General features: G+C 41.5%; 1 protein-coding gene across 10 annotated transcripts in view; it reads right to left on the reverse strand.

Moving 5' to 3' along the window:
* The window catches only part of REV1 (REV1 DNA directed polymerase), a 101318-nt gene that overhangs the window by 1273 nt on the left and 77532 nt on the right, over positions 1-22513 (reverse strand). For 9 of the 10 annotated variants that reach the window (XM_064572602.1, XM_064572601.1, XM_064572606.1 and 6 more), the window contains 11 exons: positions 20881-21009; positions 18415-18569; positions 15905-16024; positions 10453-10673; positions 10042-10214; positions 4850-4952; positions 3532-3697; positions 3093-3295; positions 1654-1887; positions 886-1006; positions 69-289 (listed from right to left, as the gene is read on the reverse strand). In XM_064572602.1, coding sequence (XP_064428672.1) covers positions 69-289; positions 886-1006; positions 1654-1887; positions 3093-3295; positions 3532-3697; positions 4850-4952; positions 10042-10214; positions 10453-10673; positions 15905-16024; positions 18415-18569; positions 20881-21009 — 1846 coding nt within the window. Of the gene's footprint in view, positions 1-68; positions 290-885; positions 1007-1653; positions 1888-3092; positions 3296-3531; positions 3698-4849; positions 4953-10041; positions 10215-10452; positions 10674-15904; positions 16025-18414; positions 18570-20880; positions 21010-21513; positions 21641-22513 lie in introns of those variants that run through there. The other variant, XM_045885173.3, reaches the window with a different exon arrangement.

Raw genomic sequence — 22513 nt, forward strand, 5'->3', positions numbered from 1 at the left:
CATAACAGCGAGTACGTTAAGATCTGATCAAAGAAAGGTCAAAGTTTAAAAAGTATGCAAAATATTACCAGAGCTTTCTCAGAAGCAGGACCTTCATGTTTTAGAAACCCATCGATTAACTTCTGGGGACTCCCGCAGGCCCCGGGCAGAGTTTTCACAGGACTGTGAAGCAACTTGTTTTTCACAGGACTCTGAATCTTTTTCGGGGGACTGGTGGGATTTTTTTTCTTGTTCCGTTTCTTTTCTTTCACTGCTGCTGGTTTTAGCTGACGTAACAGATTCTTTGGCACTAGAAGAATATGAACATGACATCTTCAGCAAAGTCTGTCTGGACAGTACCACAAGTTCTCTTTCCTCCTCAAAGACAACCCCAACGCGTGCGCGCACACATCCCGACACAGGCCCCCGAGCCAGACCGTGCGTGGGGAAGGCAGTACTTGGCTGCAGGCTCCAGGGTGCCCGCCCCCTGTGCTCACTTACCAAGATCTGTTCTATACAGGGGGGCCCATAAGGACCAACTGGAAATCAAACAGCTGAGGTACAACAGTTCAGGCAGTGTTGTAATGCATGTTCGGAGACCTTCAGATTTGTTTTAAACCTACACTCTTTGATGTATCCATCTTAAGTACTCAAAAGATTCTGGCAATAATTCAAACTTTTTCTGAAGTGAAGGTGTTTTCAAGTCAAGAAGCTACAGATACAAGTCCAGCTAGGACTGTGACAACACTTCCCCGCATCGTATACTTGTTCGGCTGCAATACAAAGAGCTCTTAGCATGACTAGCAGCTCAGACGCTGGCCGTTACGTACTCCGGGGTCACGCCCTACAGCGATCCCCTTTCTCTCGTCTTCAGTGGTGGTACAGGTCCCTTCCCTGGCTACTTACCTGACACAGCGGCCGACTGCTGGTGAGTGCAGTTCTCTCCCTGCCTTTGCCTCTGATCATATGCTGCCTTCAGCTCCTTCTGAAGCTCGGCAGGAAGGGCAGCAAACACCTCAGGGTCCACCTAGTGGAAACGAGAAGGGTCAAAGTCAAACCTGAGTTGATGCTGTTTTTCACAAAACAGATTTTGTTTTCAAATCATGCTTTCCTGATCTGTATGAATTCTTAATAGGTCCTCAATATTAAAGCTCACTGTATCCTCACAAGGTTTTAGGGTGAGAATAAGAAAATTTGGGGTTAAGAACTGACTTAAACAAAACCACTGCAGAACCATCAGGGCAAGCAGCACTCCTAGAAAATGAGAGGCAAAACACAAGAAATGAGGCTCATTTCCAATGTTTTTTTGAAACACCAAGCTTAGACTGTGTTCCGGTCTCTAATCCATGATTCTGCATCTCCACCCAGTTATTTGAAGTGTGGCCCAATGGTCATCCCTAGCCAAGAAAATAGAAACAGAATGAGTTTCTGTTTTACTTCTGGGTGGAGACTTCAAGCACCCACATACCATATCCTCCCTCTTCTCTGCCAGTCTGTGTCCTTTAGATGATGCAGACATGAGCCAATCCCTCCCCACCGGCCCCCCACCCCCACCCCCACCTCAGATACGGCGTGAGCTACTGAGAGTTTAGGGTCCAAAGGAAAAGAGGAAATGAGATCTGCCCTGAGCTAGAGTAGGACGGATGAGCATGTTCAGGGTAGAAGGTCTCTTACCTGTGAAAATGCTGGAAGGGCTATAACATTAATTCCTGTGTCACTGTTAGATTCTTGAGGTTCTGGTATTTGTAACAAAACCGTCCCAACTGGTTGTGGCAAAATTCCTGTATTACAGCCATTTACTGGCTCTTTCTTTCTGTCGCCATGCAGCTCTCCTTGCTGACCAGCACAAACCTGCTCTACTTGTTCCCGGAGATCAGGTGGAAGTGCTTCTAAAACAGACTGATCGAGCTGTAAAATACCACATGAGTCTGAAGTTAAAGCATGCCCAGGGAGGAGCTTAGTAGAGTTAATGTTACCACTTTCACTTCAACCTGAACAATAAACAAAAGGTGCAGAGAAGCAGGCTAGGAAAGCTAACCCTCCAAAACAGCACAGTTTTAGAAGGTTTTTGGCCTTTTGCCATTGAAGCCCGAGTAGTAAGACTACTAAGAGTCTGGAGAGACAAGTGCCCTGGCAGCACCGCTGGGTCAGGCGAGTCCAAACATACTCGCTCTATCTTCTGCGACTGCAGCCAAGAGATGGATCTCAGATCCCACCCAGGGGCCGGGGCCAGTGTCTATGGGATATGTCAAATTTCTGGCATCGGGTAAGAGAGTTCTGTTTACCTTTCACACAGTTGACCACCTGTCCCCAAATACAAATAATTCTGGTTCTGACAACACCAAGTTAGAAAAAAGGGATTCTAGAAACTAACTTTGCTCTAGCCTACATAGCAGATTCCTCTGTGCATCTGTGCACTTCCACTTAGAAACACGGAATCCCGTAAGCTGGGCAGGCCAATGGGATACTTTGCCAGGAACAACGGTTTCTGGATAGCTCACTAGCATCTGGGACCCAATGCAAGTGTATCACAACCGTCCCTTTCCGAGCCTTAAGGCCAGCATGTATGTTTCCTTCAGCCTCCTACCACGTAGTGGAGCAGAGAAACGGACTTCCCCGATATAGCTTAACCTTACAAGGAGCAAAAATGCCAACAGTATTACACATTTACCGTGCACACCAATGGAATTACTAGCTTACGTTAGGAAAAACATGTAGCTCTCCAGAAAGAACTGTTTGCAAATGCTGCAAGAAAAACCTTGGACGTAGGCCCCTACTAATGATCACCAAAGCTGTTTTGCTGAATAGAGTTAAATCCGTATGATAACCGCTGCCACAAAGAGGTAAAGTGGCTACTGATGGCAGTCTGCAGAACTGGCTTCTATCCACATTCTACAACTTGCAAGAGTGGCAGATCTTTGCAAAAGCACCACCTTTCTCCTAACGTGGTCTTTCTCATTTGGAATTCAGTAACACTGTGGGTCCGCCCTTGATCTACCCCAAGTAGCCCTCTCCCCTTCTTGGCTATGCTGACAACTAAAAACGTAATCCCTACTTTGAAACTGCTTTTGCACTTACATCATACTAGGAACTATTAAAAAAAAAAAAAATACCTGGGAGGGTGACGGAACCTCTATACTCAGGTTAAGTCTTGATTTTAAGCTGATGGGAGAATGTAGACCATTCCATTTCCCTGAAGACTCAGCTTTGCTAGTAGCAGGATTGACACTTGATGTCAGATGCGTAGAAAAAGATGGCAAGAAAGTGCAGTTTCTAGAGGCAGAGGATATTTCCAGATCCATAGCAGCCAGAAATACTGAAAGTATAGAAAATACATAAAATAGCTTCTTCACATCATTAGGGATGGGGTAATATGGATTCCTTTAATCCATTTTAAGTAAAACAAACTTACGCTATTGATTCCTCATAATCCAGAATGTCAGTGTGTTTCTTAAAAAGTAGAGCCATGCCAGACAATTGTTATATTAACTTATTAGCCTTCCTAAAGGTAAAAGCAGCACCAAAACAAGAACCACACTGATGACCACTGACCTTCCTTGTGCTCCTCTTCTGTGGATTTCTTAGCTTTCTGAACTTGGAAGAGATCCAGGACAGAGTGTGACCCACCAGGAAAGTGGCTTGACTGAACTGATGGGCGACTGGGGCATGTGGAAGGGTTTGGATTGGTCGGAACCAACTGATTGACTTGAATCCCAACCTAGAACCAGAAGTGGAAACTGTGTTTCCAGGAAAACTGAAGCAAGAATATCAAATCAACTATGCAAACTTCTCAGCTATTCCTTTTTAAAAAGATCTTCTAGGTCCTATTTCTAGAATAAAAGATTAAATGAAAGTATTCAGTCTTCTATATGATTTATTACAAAAACTACTAAGTAGCTAGCGAGCAGCTATTCACCTCAATCTTGGGAGTATCCAATTCTATCCAAATATACTGCAATGTCTTCAAAATCAGAAAAATCCAAAAAAGTGTAATACTTTTATATTCCACTAAAGTTCTAACTAACCAAGTTTTTAACATAAAAAAAAAAAATTCCATAGGGGTCAGTCTACTTGCAGCCTTACTCATTTATCATTTTTGTTTAAAATGAAGTACTTCTCAAATAAATGGGTGTGGGCGGGGTGGGATGGGCAGTGCCCCAGGTACACTGCACCCCGGTGTCTAGATAACTACACCCCACAACACTGTAAAGCCTTACTGTAACAGTATTTCAAGGAGGAGTTTACATCGTGTCTGGCTTAGTAACTGTTTAATCCTTCCAAAAATGCCACACCAAGCCAAAAAATGCCTTTCACTCACATATGTGTACACACAGTGGAACCCTACAAAGGTTCATCCTCAAGAAAATTAAGGTTTTTACATTTTTGATACCCTCTCACCTACATGTTCCAAAGGCATGTTTCTGTGCTATGGTAACTGCTCCCTTCTAAGAGCATTAACAGACATCAGAATGAATTTGGTTAAAAAGGACCTTAAAGGTACAAGAATTATTTGCAGTTCTATACTCCTCACAGCCCCATCAACTTCTAGGGGAGTGAGAACAGGAAGCAAGATAATGTAGGTAAAATAAGCCCTTGGTTAACTAAAAGATACTATAAAAATTTAACATACAAAATTATTCTAGGCAGAAAATACAGAGCTTTCAGAACAAATGTGACTCTCTGCTAAAAAATAAGATCGGGTCAGATGAGAAAGTCAAGAATTTTTCAGTTTCTATTCTCCTGTTATTATCTCAAAGGAGCTGAAAATATGCACATAAACCCACTACCCGCCCCATGACCATTCTTAGGTCAAGCCTTAAATGAGAAAAACATTGCAGAAAGTCAGAATTTTAAAATGTTATATACTTACCCCTCTCATATCCGATATATTTAGTTTCATTGTATGAAACATGTTTAGTGTAGCTTTTCCAATTATCTTTGCACTGTCTGTTGCCTGGTCAAGAGTTACAGTCCTGTAAGTGATAGAATTAACTTTTAAAGGAACAAAAGCTACATCCCCTATATATTCACTAGTACCTCACAAGTACTGAACGGTTTAAAGAGGTATAGGAAAGTTGTCAAGAAAGTTACAAAGAAGTTTAAATAATTAAGTACTAAATATAATCCTTGAAAATGAATGAGATAGTCTTCCTTCAAGGAAGGACGTAATAACAAATTAATTACAATGACAGCAAAGAGTAAAAAGAAAAACCATACAGGATACTGAGACTTTGAGATACAGGCTAAAGAAGACCTGGCCAACTGGAAAAAATTCTTTAGAAAGATGTATTTTAGTTAACGCATACATACATACGCAAATAACACGCATACTATATTGCAACTAAAGCGTGAGCATATTTTAAATACAATGTTTGAGATTCCAAGAGAAATTTTAGATTCCAAGATTATCCACGTTGAGGTATGAGATAGATGAATGCCCCTGTAGTTTAGTTCTTGACTCTACTTTTATTGTTTGAAGTAAAGCCACTGAATAATTTCAACATGTGAATATGTGCATGACAATTCTCAGAGGCTCTAGAAATCAACAAACGTGTGTCCAGCTATGACAAAGGAAATATGATGGTACCCTAAGACCCAGCGGGCCTAGAATACACAATTCTTACAACTTCAAGAATTCTTGAAGGAGGACAGGAGACTGCCAGCATTATTAGGTGCTAAAAACTATTTTTATTATATTTACCTTCCCAGTACGTGAGGACATTATGTACATCCATGAAAATTACCAGTATTTTTAAGGAAACTATTTGAAAATATTTCCATTGATTTGTTGCCTTAATTAAGTTTATTTCACACAAATAAATACAGAACTTAAGAGTGAGATTTTTAGTGGACCGTGGTGGTTTAAATGTGTTTATCTTCCTATCTTTCCAGAATACCACTAAACTGTCTTGAAATGATTTTTAAATAGCATAGACTCTTAAAAAAATATAAACAGGAGGAGGTAAGAGTAGAGGAAAAATGTTAACCGTAATTTAGAAGACTGAGAGCACATCAGTAAATGTAAGTTACCAAACATGCCTGCTATGCCTAAAGCAAGGCACCAGCGGGAGATAAGTCAATTCATGCTACAGGACCTCAGACATGCTCCATGACTGGAGGCGCCGGGTGCCAATGGAGGGGGTGAGAACGTGCACGTGCAGCCGACAGAGAGTCAGCCCCTCCTCTGGGAGCGGCACTATAGCCAGGCCGTCGATGCTGAAAGCTAGGGGACATCATTCACGGCCAAGGGCACCTCGCTCAAAAGAAACTACACTCTTCCCACCCAGACCGCTCCTCCTATTGAGTGAGTAACCAGAATGCTAGCTGCCATCCTCCATCTGCTCCCTGACTGCAGGCAGGAGATGGGAAGATCTCTCGTGGGGCAACTGACAAGCCTGACAGCAAAGACCACAGACAGAACTGCTTGTGGTAACCAAACACAAGCCCCTCAATCACTCGTCTGTGGTGAAGCCCACTGGTCCGCATGTCCCACTACGAATCCAGGGGTTCCAAATAAAATTTTAGAAGTTCATATATGAACAGACAGTCATGAACTATCAGACAGATGGTGAAAGAAAACCTCTACTATAAAAGTAATCAAAAGAGAAAGAAGGAATCGGGAGAAACAAGTGACAGAGGGAACAGAAGAATTTTTTTTTTTTTAAAGATTTTATTTATTTGAGAGAGAGAATGAGAGAGAGCACATGAGAGGGGGGAGGGTCAGAGGCAGAAGCAGGCTCCCTGCCGAGCAGGGAGCCCGATGCGGGACTCGATCCAGGGACTCCGGGATCATGACCTGAGCCGAAGGCAGTTGCTTAACCAACTGAGCCACCCAGGCGCCCAAGAATATTTAAGAGAGAAGAGAGAATATGGCATCCATGAAATAACAGGTATTTATATTTAAATGTCCAAAGAATTAAGAAAAATACTCAGAAGTTTAAAATGTTGGTAGAAATAAAAAATTAATATTGATGAAGTACCTGGCACAAAAACAAGACCAAATAAAAAGAACCCCTGGGACACCTGGGTGGCTCAGTCGGGTAAGCGTCTGATTTTGGCTCCCGTCATGAACTCGGGGTCCTGGGATCGAGCCCCGCCTCGGGCTCCCTGCTCAGCGGGAGCTTCTCCCTCTCCCTCTGCTGCTCCCCCCGCTTACGCTCTCTGGCTCTGTCAAGTAAATAAATAAAATCTTAAAAAAAAAAAAAAAAAAAAATCCAGGGAAAAAGAGGACAATGGAGTCTTTAAATGAGGGAAAATGATTTCTAACTGTAACTTTTAAGTCAGCAAAGCTACTGAGCATGAGGATAGACAGGTTCAAAACAACTTACATCCAAGTATTCTTTCTCACTAGATACTAGGAGAAGGAGAGCTGGGATCCAGGAAAACAAGGATCCTACACAGATCACAGAGAAGGGACACCCCTTGACTCCCACTCTACAGTACGTCTAATCCCCGACTGCGTGGGCACAAGGGAGGGACCCGAGAGAGCGCCCCAAGAAAAAAGATCAAACCAGGTGATTAACTGGTGTACTGAAACACACTAGGAGGGACTGTGGGGATAAAACTCAGTGGCAAATTCACAAAAAAGCCAACAAACAAAACGAGATGCTCAGTAACTCCAGGACAAACAAGTTCCACAAAAAAGGAAACGTGGTCACAGCAGACTCTAGGACGAACCATGTGCAGTGTGCACACGCTCACCCTTGTGGAACACTGAGGGGGGCAAAGGAAATGCACACACAGGGGAAACAAGAAGAGGCAATGGAAGAGAAGTAGTGCAAAGGACTGTGTGTGTGTGTGTATAAAATTCAAATTAAAAACACATATATACAAAAGAACGCCAAGGGGGGAAATTCTTTCCCCAAAAGAAAACTGTTAAAACTCTTCCTGTGTGATAATCAAGCCACAGATTTCAACTTACACATGGCTCTCTGATACGCAATTTAAAATGTGCCCTTTCTCTTACAGTACTGTAACAGATCAGAGTCTGGGAGACACATGATTGCCACACAGCTTCTGATCAAGGCCAATGACAAGAGGTAAGAGAATCATGGAATGCGGAGTACCACTTCCCGACTCAGCCCAACAGGACTGCAGAGGGGATTACAGTAGCGGCCCACAGACTTTTTCTGGAAAGGGCCAGAAATCACCTGTGCTGTATGGTCCTCTCACAGTCTTCGCTTTTCACAAACGTTTACATAAATATCATCCTTGGCTCACACAAACCACATAAAAACAGGACCCAGGCTGCATATGGCCCGCAGGAAACGGTGTGTCAACCCGGGAGATAGAGGAAGTATATGGTCAGTGCTAGAGTATTTCATAATCCCTCACCTAAAGCATTCCTCATGCAGTCAGAACACCACCGCAACGTTAGGTTTAAGTTAATGGTTTGCAACTGGTCTGTATGTTGGTAACATTTATAAAATTACACCTGTTTTGATTAATCACGTGCTCTTTTACATTATTATTTCCTCCAAAGTATTTTAAGGACACAGCAAAATGTACACTTGACCGCTGGCTGCGCACAGCAGACTGAACTGTCCTGTGGTTACTCAACCGAGTCCTCACCTCGTTAGAGATGGACACTTGAAATATTTGTGGGAGAAAAGAGACAGTATCGGAGATTTGCTTCAAAGTCACTGGGAAGAAGGGGAGGAAGGATGGCATCGGAGGAGCGAGTCTGGTAATGGGTTCACGGGGGTTCACTCTACTGTTCTTTCTACTTCTAAATGTTTTAAATTTTCCTAATAAAACTTTTTAAGTTCAGGACAAAAACGGAACAAATACCAACAACAGCAAGCAGATAACGTGCTTATAGAAAGGCTATTATCCTTCAACTAGGAGCCGGGGGGGATAAAGTATAATTAATCCCAGTTTTCTTAATGTTAAAATTACATTTTTGGAGTACCTGGGTTCTCTTCACAAAGGACTGAAAGAAGGCTGATTTTCTTATTCAGATTAGAGGAAGTGAACCCCACCAAAACAGACAATGCTAAGTAACTATAAGATCTTTAAACACACAGACACGAAAAGAGGAAACTGCCAGTTCTCTTCCCAAAGAAAAATGATTTCGTTTTTGGATGATCCCTCCCAGGTATCTTAAAAAAATCAAGTTCCAGAAAAGGTAATCTGATTTTCCCATAGAAACCACGTGTAGAAAGATCATTCTCTTCCAGAGTTAGGGCCTAACAATGAACTTATTATAGAAATGATCACTAACAGTGTATTTACCTGATGGATACATCAAAATGTTTATTAAAATAGGTAAATGTAACAGTTAAAGATTACCAACTGCACAGAAATGTATTTTATTAATATTCCACGTATAATTTGTAATCCTTGTTTTCACGGTGAACAAAGGCGTGAGTGACGAGCCGCAGCCATGTGCAACTGAGCGCGGTCCTCTCGCGACTCCTGACATCACCGTACACACAAGTGGAACTGGGGTGGTTGGCATGAGCTCACCCTTCACAAAACTTTTTCTTTTTTACATACAATTCCTTATGTGTGGCTTTCAGGGTCAGAAGTCTCAAAGCTTTGATTGATTGCAGTGTACTGTTGGCATATAAAACGGTACACAGAAGTTTTTTCTTTTGGTCACAAACTTTACATGAAGTTTCAGAGTAGTGGCCCTTACCTTAAAAAAAAAGGGGGGGAGGTTTAAATGCTTCCTACCAGTTTGCAGAGACTACAAAATTAATCATTTCAGAAACGAAAACCATACCTCCCCAAATAAAGCCAATGTCTCATTAAAATCACTTTCTGAATCACCACGCTGACCTTTCCCCGCCGGACCCTGTCGCCACCCTTTCTTTCTGTCCGTGCACGGAAGTCCACAGCCTGAAGACTCCCTCCGAAGGTCAGGCACACAGGTTCCTGTGACTAGCTGAACCCGAGGGCAGTGACACGCCGGCAACAGCCTTGGCTGAATATCTGACAACGTCAGAGTGTACAGATCTTTATTCAGACTCTTCTTTGGTTTTCTTCTTTTTCCTATTAATTCTAACAACCTGCACTGAAATAATCAATTAGCCAAACTCCTTTTACACATAAGCTTACCTGGCGATGTTATCACAAATCCCATGGCCTCCAAATTTCGCAGTTTCGACTGGGGCCCCAGGCTTTCGCACCATGACTTTGAGCGTCAGGCGTTTACCCTTCACGCTGGCAGCCTCAAGTCGTCGCTGAATTTCTTCTGAAAGATTCAGAAGAAAAGCTTCCGCTTCTTTTGGCTATGGAAAAACAAACAGAAAAATCCCACGTTACTTTCCTATACACCGAACAATTCTCAAGTATTTTCACTTCCAAAATCAAACGTGTATACTCTTTATATCCTACAAGCTGCAGGAACAAGAGTGTAAAGTCTTCACTTCAAGCAACAAGAGTCTATGGGCTAGTTGGAGAGATGGGACTAGATGAAAAGATAAAGAACAGTAAATAAATGGATAGAACTCGTAAAGAGATCAGTACCTGGGTAAACCTTATTCCATAGTTGATCTCAGCTGAAATAGATTTTCTTTCCTTTTCAGTTCGAACTGGTCTATCATCCAAACCACGGCAGAACCTATAAAGCATCTGACCTGTTTTGGGACCAAATTCTTTTTGGAGTTTTGCCATTGTCATATATTGCAAGTCTCCACAAGTTTTAATTCCCAAAGAGGTCAACTTGGATTCCATCGAACGTCCAACTCCTAGAGAAAAGGGGATACGTGTAATTCTTTAATTCTGCACATAAACCATTAAAAACAGTTTAGCAATGTGAAATAACTATCATTCAACCACAAAACAACTAGTTTAAAATAATCTCCCTTAAAATTTTTAAGTGACATAACTGTAGCATCTCATAGACTAAAGAACTGTTTAGTGCAAATGCTAGTAAAGTTATTTCTAGAATCTCCTCCTCAATTTGAGCTTAATTTGGGATATAGGTGAACCTTCTCAAATATGTGTAACTACGTAAGTTCTCAGAAAAATGCCATCTTTATTCATTACTGAGTAATATCAAGATTTCCATCTTATTCACAAAATCAACAAATGAAGTGATAAACTTGTTTACACGGGCCTACAGTTATGACCTACATGTGAGGAGACTCAAGAGTGTTAGGGATTCTACTGTGATTTCGGTGATGGCCAAACTTCACAAGGGTTTCAGCCTCACTTTCTATGAATGGGAACTAGAACAAGAACTTACGACACACGTCCAAACCCAAAAACTTTAGTGCTGTTCATACTGGACGAAGTGACCTGGGGATGAAGGTTCCTAAGCAAACAAAGTGGCAGTGAGGGCAAGACCGATTTCTTTTACCAACAAAGATTATCTCCCTGAAAAGGTCTCAACCCTCCTACAGCTGGGCCAGCATGCAGCACAGTCCCTGTGTCCTTCTCTTCCAGATGCCAGGTTTGAGCCTGAAGGATGCTGATGAGTTCTGTCACTCTCAATTTGCCCAAAATCTTAACAAAGGTACACATATCTAGGAGATATATTTAAGAGTAACGTAGGGAAACTAAAACTCTTATCAGAATGGTTTGCACACGATCAAATCAGTAATTTCCACCAGTAAGGAAAACACTGTTTCTGGTCTTCTGTAGGATCTTGTGGGAGAGCTGAGTGAAGTCGACTATGTTGTGCTCATCACTTGATCATTATTCTTTTTTTTTTTTTAAAGATTTTATTCATTTGTGAGAGAGAGCGCGCGAGCGTGTGCACGCACATGCGCACAAGCAGGGGGAGCTACAGGCAGAGGGACAGGGAGAAGCAGACTCTCCACAACTCTCCTTGGAGCAGGGAGCCCGATGCGGGACTCGATCCCAGGACCCTGAGATCATGACCTGAGCTGAAGGCCCAACCGACTGAGCCACTCAGGTGTCCCAACGACCATCATCCTTCTAGCGGCTATTCTCTGAGTGGTCTTCAATAGAAGGACAACTGGTCTAGTCCAGGTTCTGCCAGGAGCAGCTCTTAAAGCAATTACGTAGGACACAGGGTTAGGAGGCTGTCAACCTTACAAAAGATCTATGGCCATGGAGGTGGGCAAGACAAGTTCAAGCCAAGAAAAAGTCATTCCCTCGTGGACGAGACGAAAGGTGTTAAGGGCACTGCCTCCCATCTGTGCCATTTTAAAGTTCAAGTAAGAAGAGAGAACAAGAAAGAATACAAGAGTCTGTGGGAACAAGAAAGAATACCAGAGTCTGCTTTAACATCACCAAAATCTGCCAGAGGAATACCATTTACAAAAAGGTGAAATTCTAAGTGAAACCCATCTGAGTATTTTTCAAGATGGAGAGGAGAAACCCAAGGTAAGAAGCAAATCATACAAGAGGCTGGCCAAAGTCAAACACTCTACACACTGTTCATCGTTCAGGAAAGGCTTTTCATCTCTGTTGCCCCACTCCGCACTCTCAAACTATGATCATGATCTTTCCCTTAGAGATCTGGAGAACTGATACATTCTCACTGACTTACAAATCAGCGAGAGGCCCTAATCCGGGATTATTTCTAAGTGTGCTGGCGTGGGGCAGGAGAAAAACGTATTGTTTTTGAGAATATCTTCAATACAGTGGAACAGAATTATTAGTTGCTAGTACGTGCCAAAGAAAGGCTATCGTATCAAATATCACCAAATTAACCACAATCAACCTAATCTAAGTAAACTGTCCCTGTGGGGAGGAAGGAAAGGCCCTGTCCGCTGCAAGCTCATCTGATGAAATGCAACGGGCCTGAACTCAAGTGGGGGAGGGAGGCATGTGCGGCGGTGGCCCACCTCTAACCCCTACTATACTGAGTGGGGAGGAAAAATGAATCAGCACCAAAAGCCTGACAGGGTTGTTTGTTTAATTGCCTGCCTCATGAAAGCGTTTGTAAGGAAAGGAGGCACCTCTAAGGACACTCAAATTGAGTGCAGCCACCTAGGAAGGAAAAAGTAAAGGAAAACATGCTAGCTTAGAACCAAGACTCCGAGAAGGAGAGAAGGAAAAAAAAAGGATGTGGAAGCTCCTGGTCAAGCCACTGGGACAAAGACTTGCTTTCTGTCCTTGAAGGGAACTATTACTCTCAAAAACGGCCAGTAATGTCTCCTCCCCTGGCATCCAGACTTGACAGTACAGCAGAGAGATGGAAGAATAAAGTTTTAAAGAGTAAGGTTTTCACCATCTAAATTAGCACCGTCCAGTAGAACTTTCTGTGAGGATGAAAACGTTCTCTATCTGTGCTGTCCAATCCAGCGGGCACTTGCCACATGATGCTGTTGAGCACCAGAATGTGGCTAGTGTAAATGAGGAACTGAATTTTAATTTTATTTGACTGTAATTAATTTAACTTGAAATTTTACTGGCTTCACTTAGCTACTGGTTCCCATATGGGAACAGTGCAGATCTTTATGTCCACCTACACAGTGGTGGTGTTTCTCTAAGAATGGCCGGGGGCCCAAACCCAGCGCGGGCTGTACCAGGTGCAGAAGGCCCCCAGGGTAGGGGCACATGCATGAGGTGAACGGCCTGGCAGAGCTCCAAAAGAATTCACAGAAACAGGTTATTGTATTTAAATAGTCGGTGGGGATGATCCTTTCTATCATTAAATAAACAGATCCCATTAGGTAATTTATTTGTTAGCATAACATATAATCATTATTCTGTAGAATCCCCTAAAACATAAACTTGCTTAGTAATGTGTTTTCTCCTGCTCGTGTAGCTCCGATAATTGTGTATCCTGTGCTGGACACACTGTGTGCCAAGTTGTACACACTTACGGGCACAGGGGGCCAAAGGGCTTGTAGAGGACAACAGGTGAGGTGTATTTACCCTGAGTTTCTTCTGGCTTCTTGGTTAGAGAGCAAACTTCCCCAAAGCATGTCCCACAAGATGTTAATAGGCACTATATATTGATCTTCAAATATCTGTGGGAAATTACTATTTTTTTTTTTTTTTAAGATTTTATTTATTTACCTGACAGAGAGAGACACAGTGAGAGCAGGAACACAAGCAGGGGGAGTGGGAGAGGGAGAAGCAGGCTTCCCGCCGAGCAGGGAGCCCGATGCGGGGCTCGATCCCAGGACCCCGGGATCATGACCTGAGCCGAAGGCAGACGCTTCACGGACTGAGCCACCCAGGCGCCCGGGAAATTACTATTTTTTAACAAAGATAAATAGGTTTCTTTATTGTAACAATTCTCAACTTTTACTAAGCGGGCCCTCTACCAGGGATGGGTCCCAAATGCATGTGAAATCTTTTTTTAGAAGAACAGCCTGCGTTCTGTAGATTGATTACAATGCCACCTTCCATACAGGCCTAACAACAGCAGAAGGTGACATTCTGCATGCCTTTGTGAAAGGTTCTCAATCTATCTGATTAAGAATTTGGGAATTTGATAAAAGTCAACAGACATATGGAAATCACACGAAGAATTTTGGGTGGATACAACCTGGTTTTGAAGAAGAGAGGAGGCCACATGGGAGGGTGGCTTGCCAGAGGGAGCCAATCTTGCTGCCCTCCCACTATATTTTGGATATCGCTTAGGAAATTGAAGGCAGCCTGAGCAAGCTAATAGAGACGGCTAGTATAGGAAGTTTGGATGCGTAGTTCACGTGCAGCTTTAAATACACTGTACCAGTTCCTTCTTATAGAAGCCTGCAATAAGATGTTATTAAAACTTTAAAACTTTAAATTGTACTGTCTAATAAAGTAATTTGCTAAGCTTGATTTTAGAAGGTTAATTATTCCTCCAATTTAATCTCAAACTGACCATCAAAATGTCCTATTTCACATTTCTAACTAACACTAATACATTCTTTTAAGTTATTTATTAGGGGGTCAGGAAGCTTTACAACTAACCTACCATAAAATGGCATTTTGGTCATTTAATATTTGATAGCCTGTAACAGAAATTTCTAAGTTTCAGATATACTATTTTAGGTTTAAGAATATGCATCTAAAAATGATCACTAAATCCACTTTTCACAAGCAAATGAATTAAAAAAAACCTTTCATTGAAAATGTACGGTCTTGAATTTCCCCACCACAAATACACAGGAGCTTTGTGAAACTAACAGTGTGTTTTTTAACAAACAGGAGGATTATCTGAAACGGTATCAAGGATTACTGCATGGTTTAGAGACACTTCTTAGAAAGAGGTATCTACCACAGCAAGCAAATCTAAATATTTAATAACTGTGAAAGGAACTGTCCTGTAATTATTAATTGTGAAATGAATTGTCCTACACAAAAAAATTACATCTCCTCAAGGTCCCCAAAGGGCAACTGTTTTTCAGTTATAATTAATTATATTTGATGATTTCTCTATGGAAAGCTTTTTACAAGCTAGGTTAGCCACACAGTAACTACACAACAATATAAAATAACTAAAGATCCTGGCCCTTAGCGGAGAAAGGTGGAGATGGACATTTTACTTCTACCTCTGAGTTAACAAAACATAATACTTTGTCTTTAGGTTTTATTCTTCCTAATAGGATTCATACATCTTCTACTTTTAAGGCTATTTGCTTACTGAACTCAGAAACCTGTCATGAGTCCATCAGTGTAATTTTGTAAACAGAGGAATCAATTCTCAGAACTTTATATTTGGCCTAGAAATGGACAATTTCAATTATGATTTATTTAAAGGACCAAAAGTCAATTTCATCATATTTTCTTTAAAATGATTTCTAGGAATTCCCTGATCTTGCCACTTGAGAAATATTTAAAGTAAAATATGTGAGAAACAGAAGTAAAAGGTAACATTCAGGTCCTGATTAGTCAACTGAGGGGATTAATCATTGAGGAATTCCAAATTCTGTTTCTCATGGCACTCAATCATGGATAAAAATATTTAATTCATGTTTCGGAAAAGAGAGTAACGTTGTAAAACTGTGAAAAGCATTAATAGATGTTTACAATAAACCAAAGTTAAAAAGCAAAGATCTGTATTTACCTGGCAGATTACTAACTAGCTGACCTCTGATAAAATCATCAACTTCTTCTGGTTTTAAGTGGTACTGGCCATCTGGTTTTGCTTTTCTAGTTGCCATTCTAGCAAGGAGAATATTAGAACCTATAAAGTTAAAAAAAAAAAAAAAAAAAAGGTTTTCAAAAAAAATATTCACCACAATTATTTTTAAATTTCTTAACAAAGACATCTACAGACAGGTTACCTACCAAATTTCTTTCAAAAACAATGAAAATAATTTGCAATTCTGATCATTTCAAATACAGTACAAAAGAGGCAGAGTTTTGTTAAATAGGACATATTATAACCTGCATTGATACTGGAGAGAGGTTTCCCTTTGTTCCCAAACCGGGTGTCATTTCAACATCCCCTACCCTGGGGTAAAGGAAGGGAGAAAGCAGCCCCTAACCTTATGTTCAGAGATGCAGGCATTGGAGGCAACGGTCAGAAATTCCATCATCCTGCCAACCAGTGTGTCCAGACTGAGCAGGGAAATAAAGCCAAAGACATGCTACTGGACAGGGGGTAAAAGGGAGCCCGAAGAACCCAAAGTCTCACTATACAATCAGAACATGTGCAGTGGGAACGGAGGGTAGAAGAGTCTCACAAACTGACGGTGACAGCAAGGTCCCAGGTGGGGTGTGGACGTGGAGACGTCAAGCAGACAGTGGAAAAGGCTACGGGGGACAGAGACCTCATCAGGGCTCTGAGAGGAGGATGTCGAAACTTAGGGAAGACACAGAAAGGACACGGCACGGTTTTACGGAAGACTTACGTAACAGCTATGTGCTTTCCTAGGGTAAATGTGCAGATACTCATGAAGAGAAAAAGTTCTGCAAAGTCACACCACAATGATAAAAGGGTGAGTTGTAGAGAGGCAAAAGGGGCTGAGGAGTGGAAATATCATGTGGGATTTTCATTTTAATTGCGTGACTGGACTTAAAAGAATGTACTCATATTGTCACACCTCTGAATTAAAAAGAAGCATGATTTAAACAACTAAACCCATGCCAGATACTGGAATACAGAAAATAAGCCCTAAAAGGACGCTGAGAAGGATCTGCAGGCCAAACACAGGGGAGTTGAAAGGTAGGCTAGCTAGGAACTGGAGGAATGCTATGAATGTATTAATAATGTTTTTTATTTTCTGTATCTTATGATGTTTTGATATCTTAAAACTCTTGCTGGCTGCGGGGAGATGGTCCTCCCAAGGCTAGCCAGTTTCTAAGGACAGCAAACAACTACCTCCCTTAGGAGCGCACCTCTCACATGCAAGCCAGCCACCCCCAAACATCTCCTTATCAAGCTCACACACAACGACAGTATTTTCCTGCCCTAAGTCATCCAGGCAGGGTACCAGGCAACTAGAATTCCCTGCTTATAACCCTAACACCACAGGATTATCCAAAAGAGCAAATCCAAAGCTGTTTACTCCACTCTGTCCGGCTTTTCCCACAGAAACCCCAATAAAGGCTCCGGCCTAGGATTTCCCCTCACTCCTTGCTTCTGCCTCCTGACTAAAACTGGGGGCTTCCCCATGTGGCCCTACATGGTACAGCATGCCCTCTCCTCTTCTTGGCAGGTGTAAGGAATAAAAACCTTTCCACAGCATTGGCTGCTCTGTGTCATCACTCAGTTCTCTCTGTAAATTAAAATCCCAAGGGTACAAATGAGACAGGGAACTTCAGAGGAAGGAGGATTTCTAATGAGAATGGAGGAGGAGTGGTTGGAAATGACAACGACAAGCTAAGAGGAAGTTACATCTACCTGGCAAGCCTGGGACGTACAGAGTACCAGAGAGAACACAAGTAAAGAGGTATCCTGGCAAGAGCTATAGTGTATAGTACATTCAGAAAGGAAGAGGTGACTCAGGGAAGTGGAGCTATCCAAGAGAGGGCTCCAGAGGGCACAGCTGCAAAAGCCAACAAAACAAGGACAGATGATGTGAGCGGCTGAGGAAACTAAGCACAAGGATTAAAGATAAAACAGACAAGGGCTGGGGAGAGAGCACAATCACTGAGGGCCACTGGTTGATAATGGTGACTTCTGGAATTGAGAGTGAAGACAGGACTGGTCGAGCGCTCCAGGAAGCTGAAGTTCCCAAAGTAACTGAATTACAACAAGACTCACAGTAACATTTAACTCCAAATCCCCCCCAACCACCCTGCTTAGAAGGTGGCTTTGGCTCACTTAAAAAGAATATGTTTACAAATACTGAATTCACTTCTCCCCGTTTTTGAAAACTAGAAATATTCCAACTTGTTTATCCCAAAGACAGTATCATCATCAACCATTTACTTGCTTCTCTAACACTTCCATCTCACGTATTGCACAAATGTGAGCAACGCTAAGAAGGGTCTTAGAAGTCAGAGGCCTATGCAGTACGGTAAAAAAACAAAATCTAAAAAATCACTCGTAAAGATTAAATGATATTCAATGATCACAAAGCAATGCTTTGAGTAAAACGAAGAGTACAAAACAGGCTGGATACTAACCAATTCCAACAGAGGCCGCACATTTCGTCTGGTCTTTGATTTCCATGCGGACAGCATTTGCAAATTCATCAGGAGTAAGTCTGGTCTCTGCAAGGATCTCAGTGATATCTACCAGTGCTTCATCACAACTGACAGCTTCGATGTTATGTGTGTAGCTGTCGACACAAAGCAAAGGCAATGAATCACCCGGGAGCTTGCCCTCGAGGAGACACAAATGTGGCAAAGCCCAGTCTTCCTCTGGCATCTCTCTTCACATTTCCTTATAACACTTAAAATGCTAAAAAGTATTAGCATTTTAATTAAAGTGGCCCAAGTGCCATTCTTTAGTCACCTAACTTTTAACTGCAGAACTAATGAATTAGTATTTTCTCATTTTCCATATTAACTACCCAAAATACAGCAGAAATTCTCATTCCAGTTTCTCTATGCTGAGGATACCTTTGTAAAGCTCTGAATAATTGAAAAGTAGTGGGCAAATTAGAACTGTCATAACATTTAATCTAAAAACTGTTCAAACACAGTTTACCAGAATCCTAAACAGATAGAAAAATCACATAAATCAGTCAAATAAGTAACTGATTATCTCCTAAACAAAAATACCATGATTAAATACCTTTTACTGCAGTAGGCCTAGGATACAGGATATAAAGGCCAGTCACCCCCAAATACCTGTCTGAAAGGACGCCAACTACATTCCCTGAATGTGGAAATACTGTGGGTTTTGGTCATGATCTACCGACACAAAGGACTTGTTTTAATCAGCTAGAGAAGAGGAAAAGGAAGAGCAGAGTTGTCCTGTGGCTCCCAAACTAATTCAACATGCAGACCACAAATGGAAGGCAACCAGAAAGGCCTCAAGGTCAAAAACGTACCTTCAATAATCTACATGGTAACGTTTACTATGCCTTATCTCACCTACATCTTACTGCAGGTTACAGATCGGAATAATTGGCTGTATTCACTTAAGAATAAATATCTGTATTCATTCAAGAAATGAGTGTTTTGCTTACACTTTAAATAAGGGGTGAAATCTGTAAAAGCAGAAGGGTATACCTGACAGGAGGAATTCTACTTCCCAGTGAAAGGTGCCCCGAGGGATGGAGAACATGAAGCCGAGGCAGGATTTCCAAAGGGTGGTAGGAGAACACTGTGCGCTTTTTTCCCCCCAAGCACAGCCACATGCCACCGACAGTGTCTCCACAGACTAAAAGGATCTCAGGACTAGTATGTGTCATGGGTCCCTCTCCAATCCTCCCGATGTGAGATTCAGGCTGGTAGCTGCCTGAATGCCTCGATACTTGGAAGCAGAAACACGATAGTACCACTACCCAGCTCAGTCATCCACTCCCAGCACTCATTTGGATGTTTCTATTGACCCCAACTCTGGAACAGGATTTAAAAAGCGTATTTTCCACTTGGTAACACCAACATTCCCATAGGTGGGATCTTAAGGACAGCTGTGATTATAAATGGCTTATCATTCAGCACTCAGACCTACATACTAATGCCAGATAACTTCATCTGTTCCTTTTATTTTCTCTTTCCTGCTCAAGTAGAGATGGGATCTCGTTTCTCTCCGCAGGACCAGCTGCATCAACAGCTATTTGTACTTAATAGATCCTCAATAAATATTCAAAATAATGCATAAAAAGGGAGAGGAAGAGGTGAAGACAGAGGTGCAAAATGTATCTCTTAGAACATTAATACACTCCAGATGTCGACAAACCTTGGCCTACTGTCCAGATGCCTGTTTTGGTAAATAAATATTTAATGGAACACAACCACACCCATTCACTAATATATCTGTCTGTGGCTTTCACTTTATACAGCAGAATCGAATAGCTGGAACACAGACCTTATCTAGCCCTTTATAGAAAAAATATGCTGACTCCTACTTTAAAGCATACATAGCCTGCCATAGACTTTAAATTTTGAGCTTTGAATATTAAATATACCCATACTGTAAATAAAAGTTAATCTCCTTTTCTCAATCCAACTAATCAACCACCCTGAAACTACTACTAAAAACTAACTTTTATAAAAACTAACTTTTGGCATACCTAATGATTTTAGAAGATAAATGGTTTTCGAGTCTCTACTCGTTGACCCATCAGTTCTAATTATAAACAAAACTATAATTCAAACGTAGTAAAAGAATAACCAGGTTAAAAAATGCCAATTCTCCGTCTGTTGGGTTCCAGAGGAAGAAAACGAGAGCCACGGAGTTGAACCTATACAGACAGAGACTCAGTTTCCACTGACGTCAGGAAGCAGCGAACAGTGAGCAGTGTCAATATGTCCCTTAAGACTGAGCTGATTACTGGGACTGGCTGAGGAAAGGGTTCCTGACAGAGAGAAGTGTCCAGCAAAAGTGGCCCTGACACCCCTACAGAACACCAGACTCTCTCACTGTTAGAGAGAAGAAGTAAAGGAAGAGACATGGAAGTGACCGCATGTTGGCTGTACCTTGCCAGTGTTTCATACATTATTCGCGCAACTTCCTTATATGCATGAAAATCATATGGAACAGCTTGAAGGTTGGGACAAAGTTGTTTAGCTTGCCCAAAAAACATTCCATTCCTGATGCCAACTTGTCTAGAAAAGAATAAAACACAATGGAGGTTACACTAGGAATAACTTTCAAATGCTCACTCAAATATCAAATGTTGACAGTGTCTCCCCATGCCACTAATATATAATTTTCACTTAATTCTCATTAGGGATAAACAAGAAGCATTAAGAAAATTTTCAAGTTTGATTCCCCCCCAAAGGAAAATTGCACAATGGTCTGATGAGTGTAAATGACATGTGTAGATGTGCCAAAATGTTACTGAAAGACCAGGTTTGGCTCTTGTCTGTATCTGAACATTTCTCCTAAGACTCAGACCTCTGGCCCCTTTTCAGAGATGCCAGCATGCCATATGCTGGTGATATCACAACCACCACAGAGCAGGAATATGCTGTCAAAAGAGGTTTTCTTCCCCTAACACATGGCACGGTTTGGCCAGGGTGTATCCCCCAAAGACAAAGAATATAAACGAAAGAACTACACAAAACAGTGCTATGTAACAAACAGACAAAATGTACTCATCCTATTACCACCCAATTCCCAATTGACCAATTCCATGCTCCTGACGTGGCTCCACAGTGGTTGAGATGCCAACAGCATTGTATATGGTAGGACATCACTCTGGGCAGGAGCCAGGGTTCCAGAACTTTGAGGGACCTAATTGAAAATGGTATATTTTAAATCTTTTGCGTGTTTCAATGCCCCACATTACCTTTGATATTTGGAGCATTCAGCAAAAAACTATACTCATGGAATTATACATAATTAGTAAAATTCCATTTGACCACTCTGCAATGAATCAAGGAAAAAATACTTTAAAGTAAAAACACAAGCGAAATAATAAGCACTGTTTCACCAGATTACATATGCCTATGTAAATACATCAAACAGTTATTTTATACGTTCATTCAATAATATTTACTAAGTGCTTACTTAGTATGGTGGTATATACCCTGTTTGGAGAAACAATATATAAATACTAGGCTTCAATTACTCGGAAGTCTCTGGCACCCTCCCCATCTCAGACCACCACTGAGAGCCAAGAAGGAAAAGAATCCTCTAAGTTACTCAGAAGTAAAGGCAAAATCATATGCATTTCTTATGGACACCAAAACAGTAATAAATTATGATTGCAAAGCTCCCAGTAGACGAGAAATATCTAATAGGAAGGAAAAGTGACAGTGAAAGAAGTGACAACTGACAAACAGCATGGTGAAGAAAATTCTTTCATTCATTCAACAAAAATTTATGTCTCCGGCATTTGGCAAGGTGGTAGGCAAAAGATGGTGAATGAAACAGACCCCATGATGTTCACAAGGACGACCCTGCACTCACCCAGCAAAGAATAGATTATAGTCAATGGACCTTATTTTGTAAGGCAGTGAAGTACATATAGAATAGTTTTGAAGTCTATAGAGAATTACATACAATTTAAGACATTTTCAATAATGCTACGGTGACTTATCTTATTCCTGTCAACTAGGTCCCATGCAGGATAAACTACCAATACTTCATCAGTGTGTGTTGCAG

The sequence above is a fragment of the Mirounga angustirostris genome, unplaced genomic scaffold, assembly GCF_029215605.1.
Source record: "Mirounga angustirostris isolate CCGP_5_RB_7025 unplaced genomic scaffold, mMirAng1.0.hap1 SCAF_10, whole genome shotgun sequence".
Classification (NCBI taxonomy): domain Eukaryota; kingdom Metazoa; phylum Chordata; class Mammalia; order Carnivora; family Phocidae; genus Mirounga; species Mirounga angustirostris.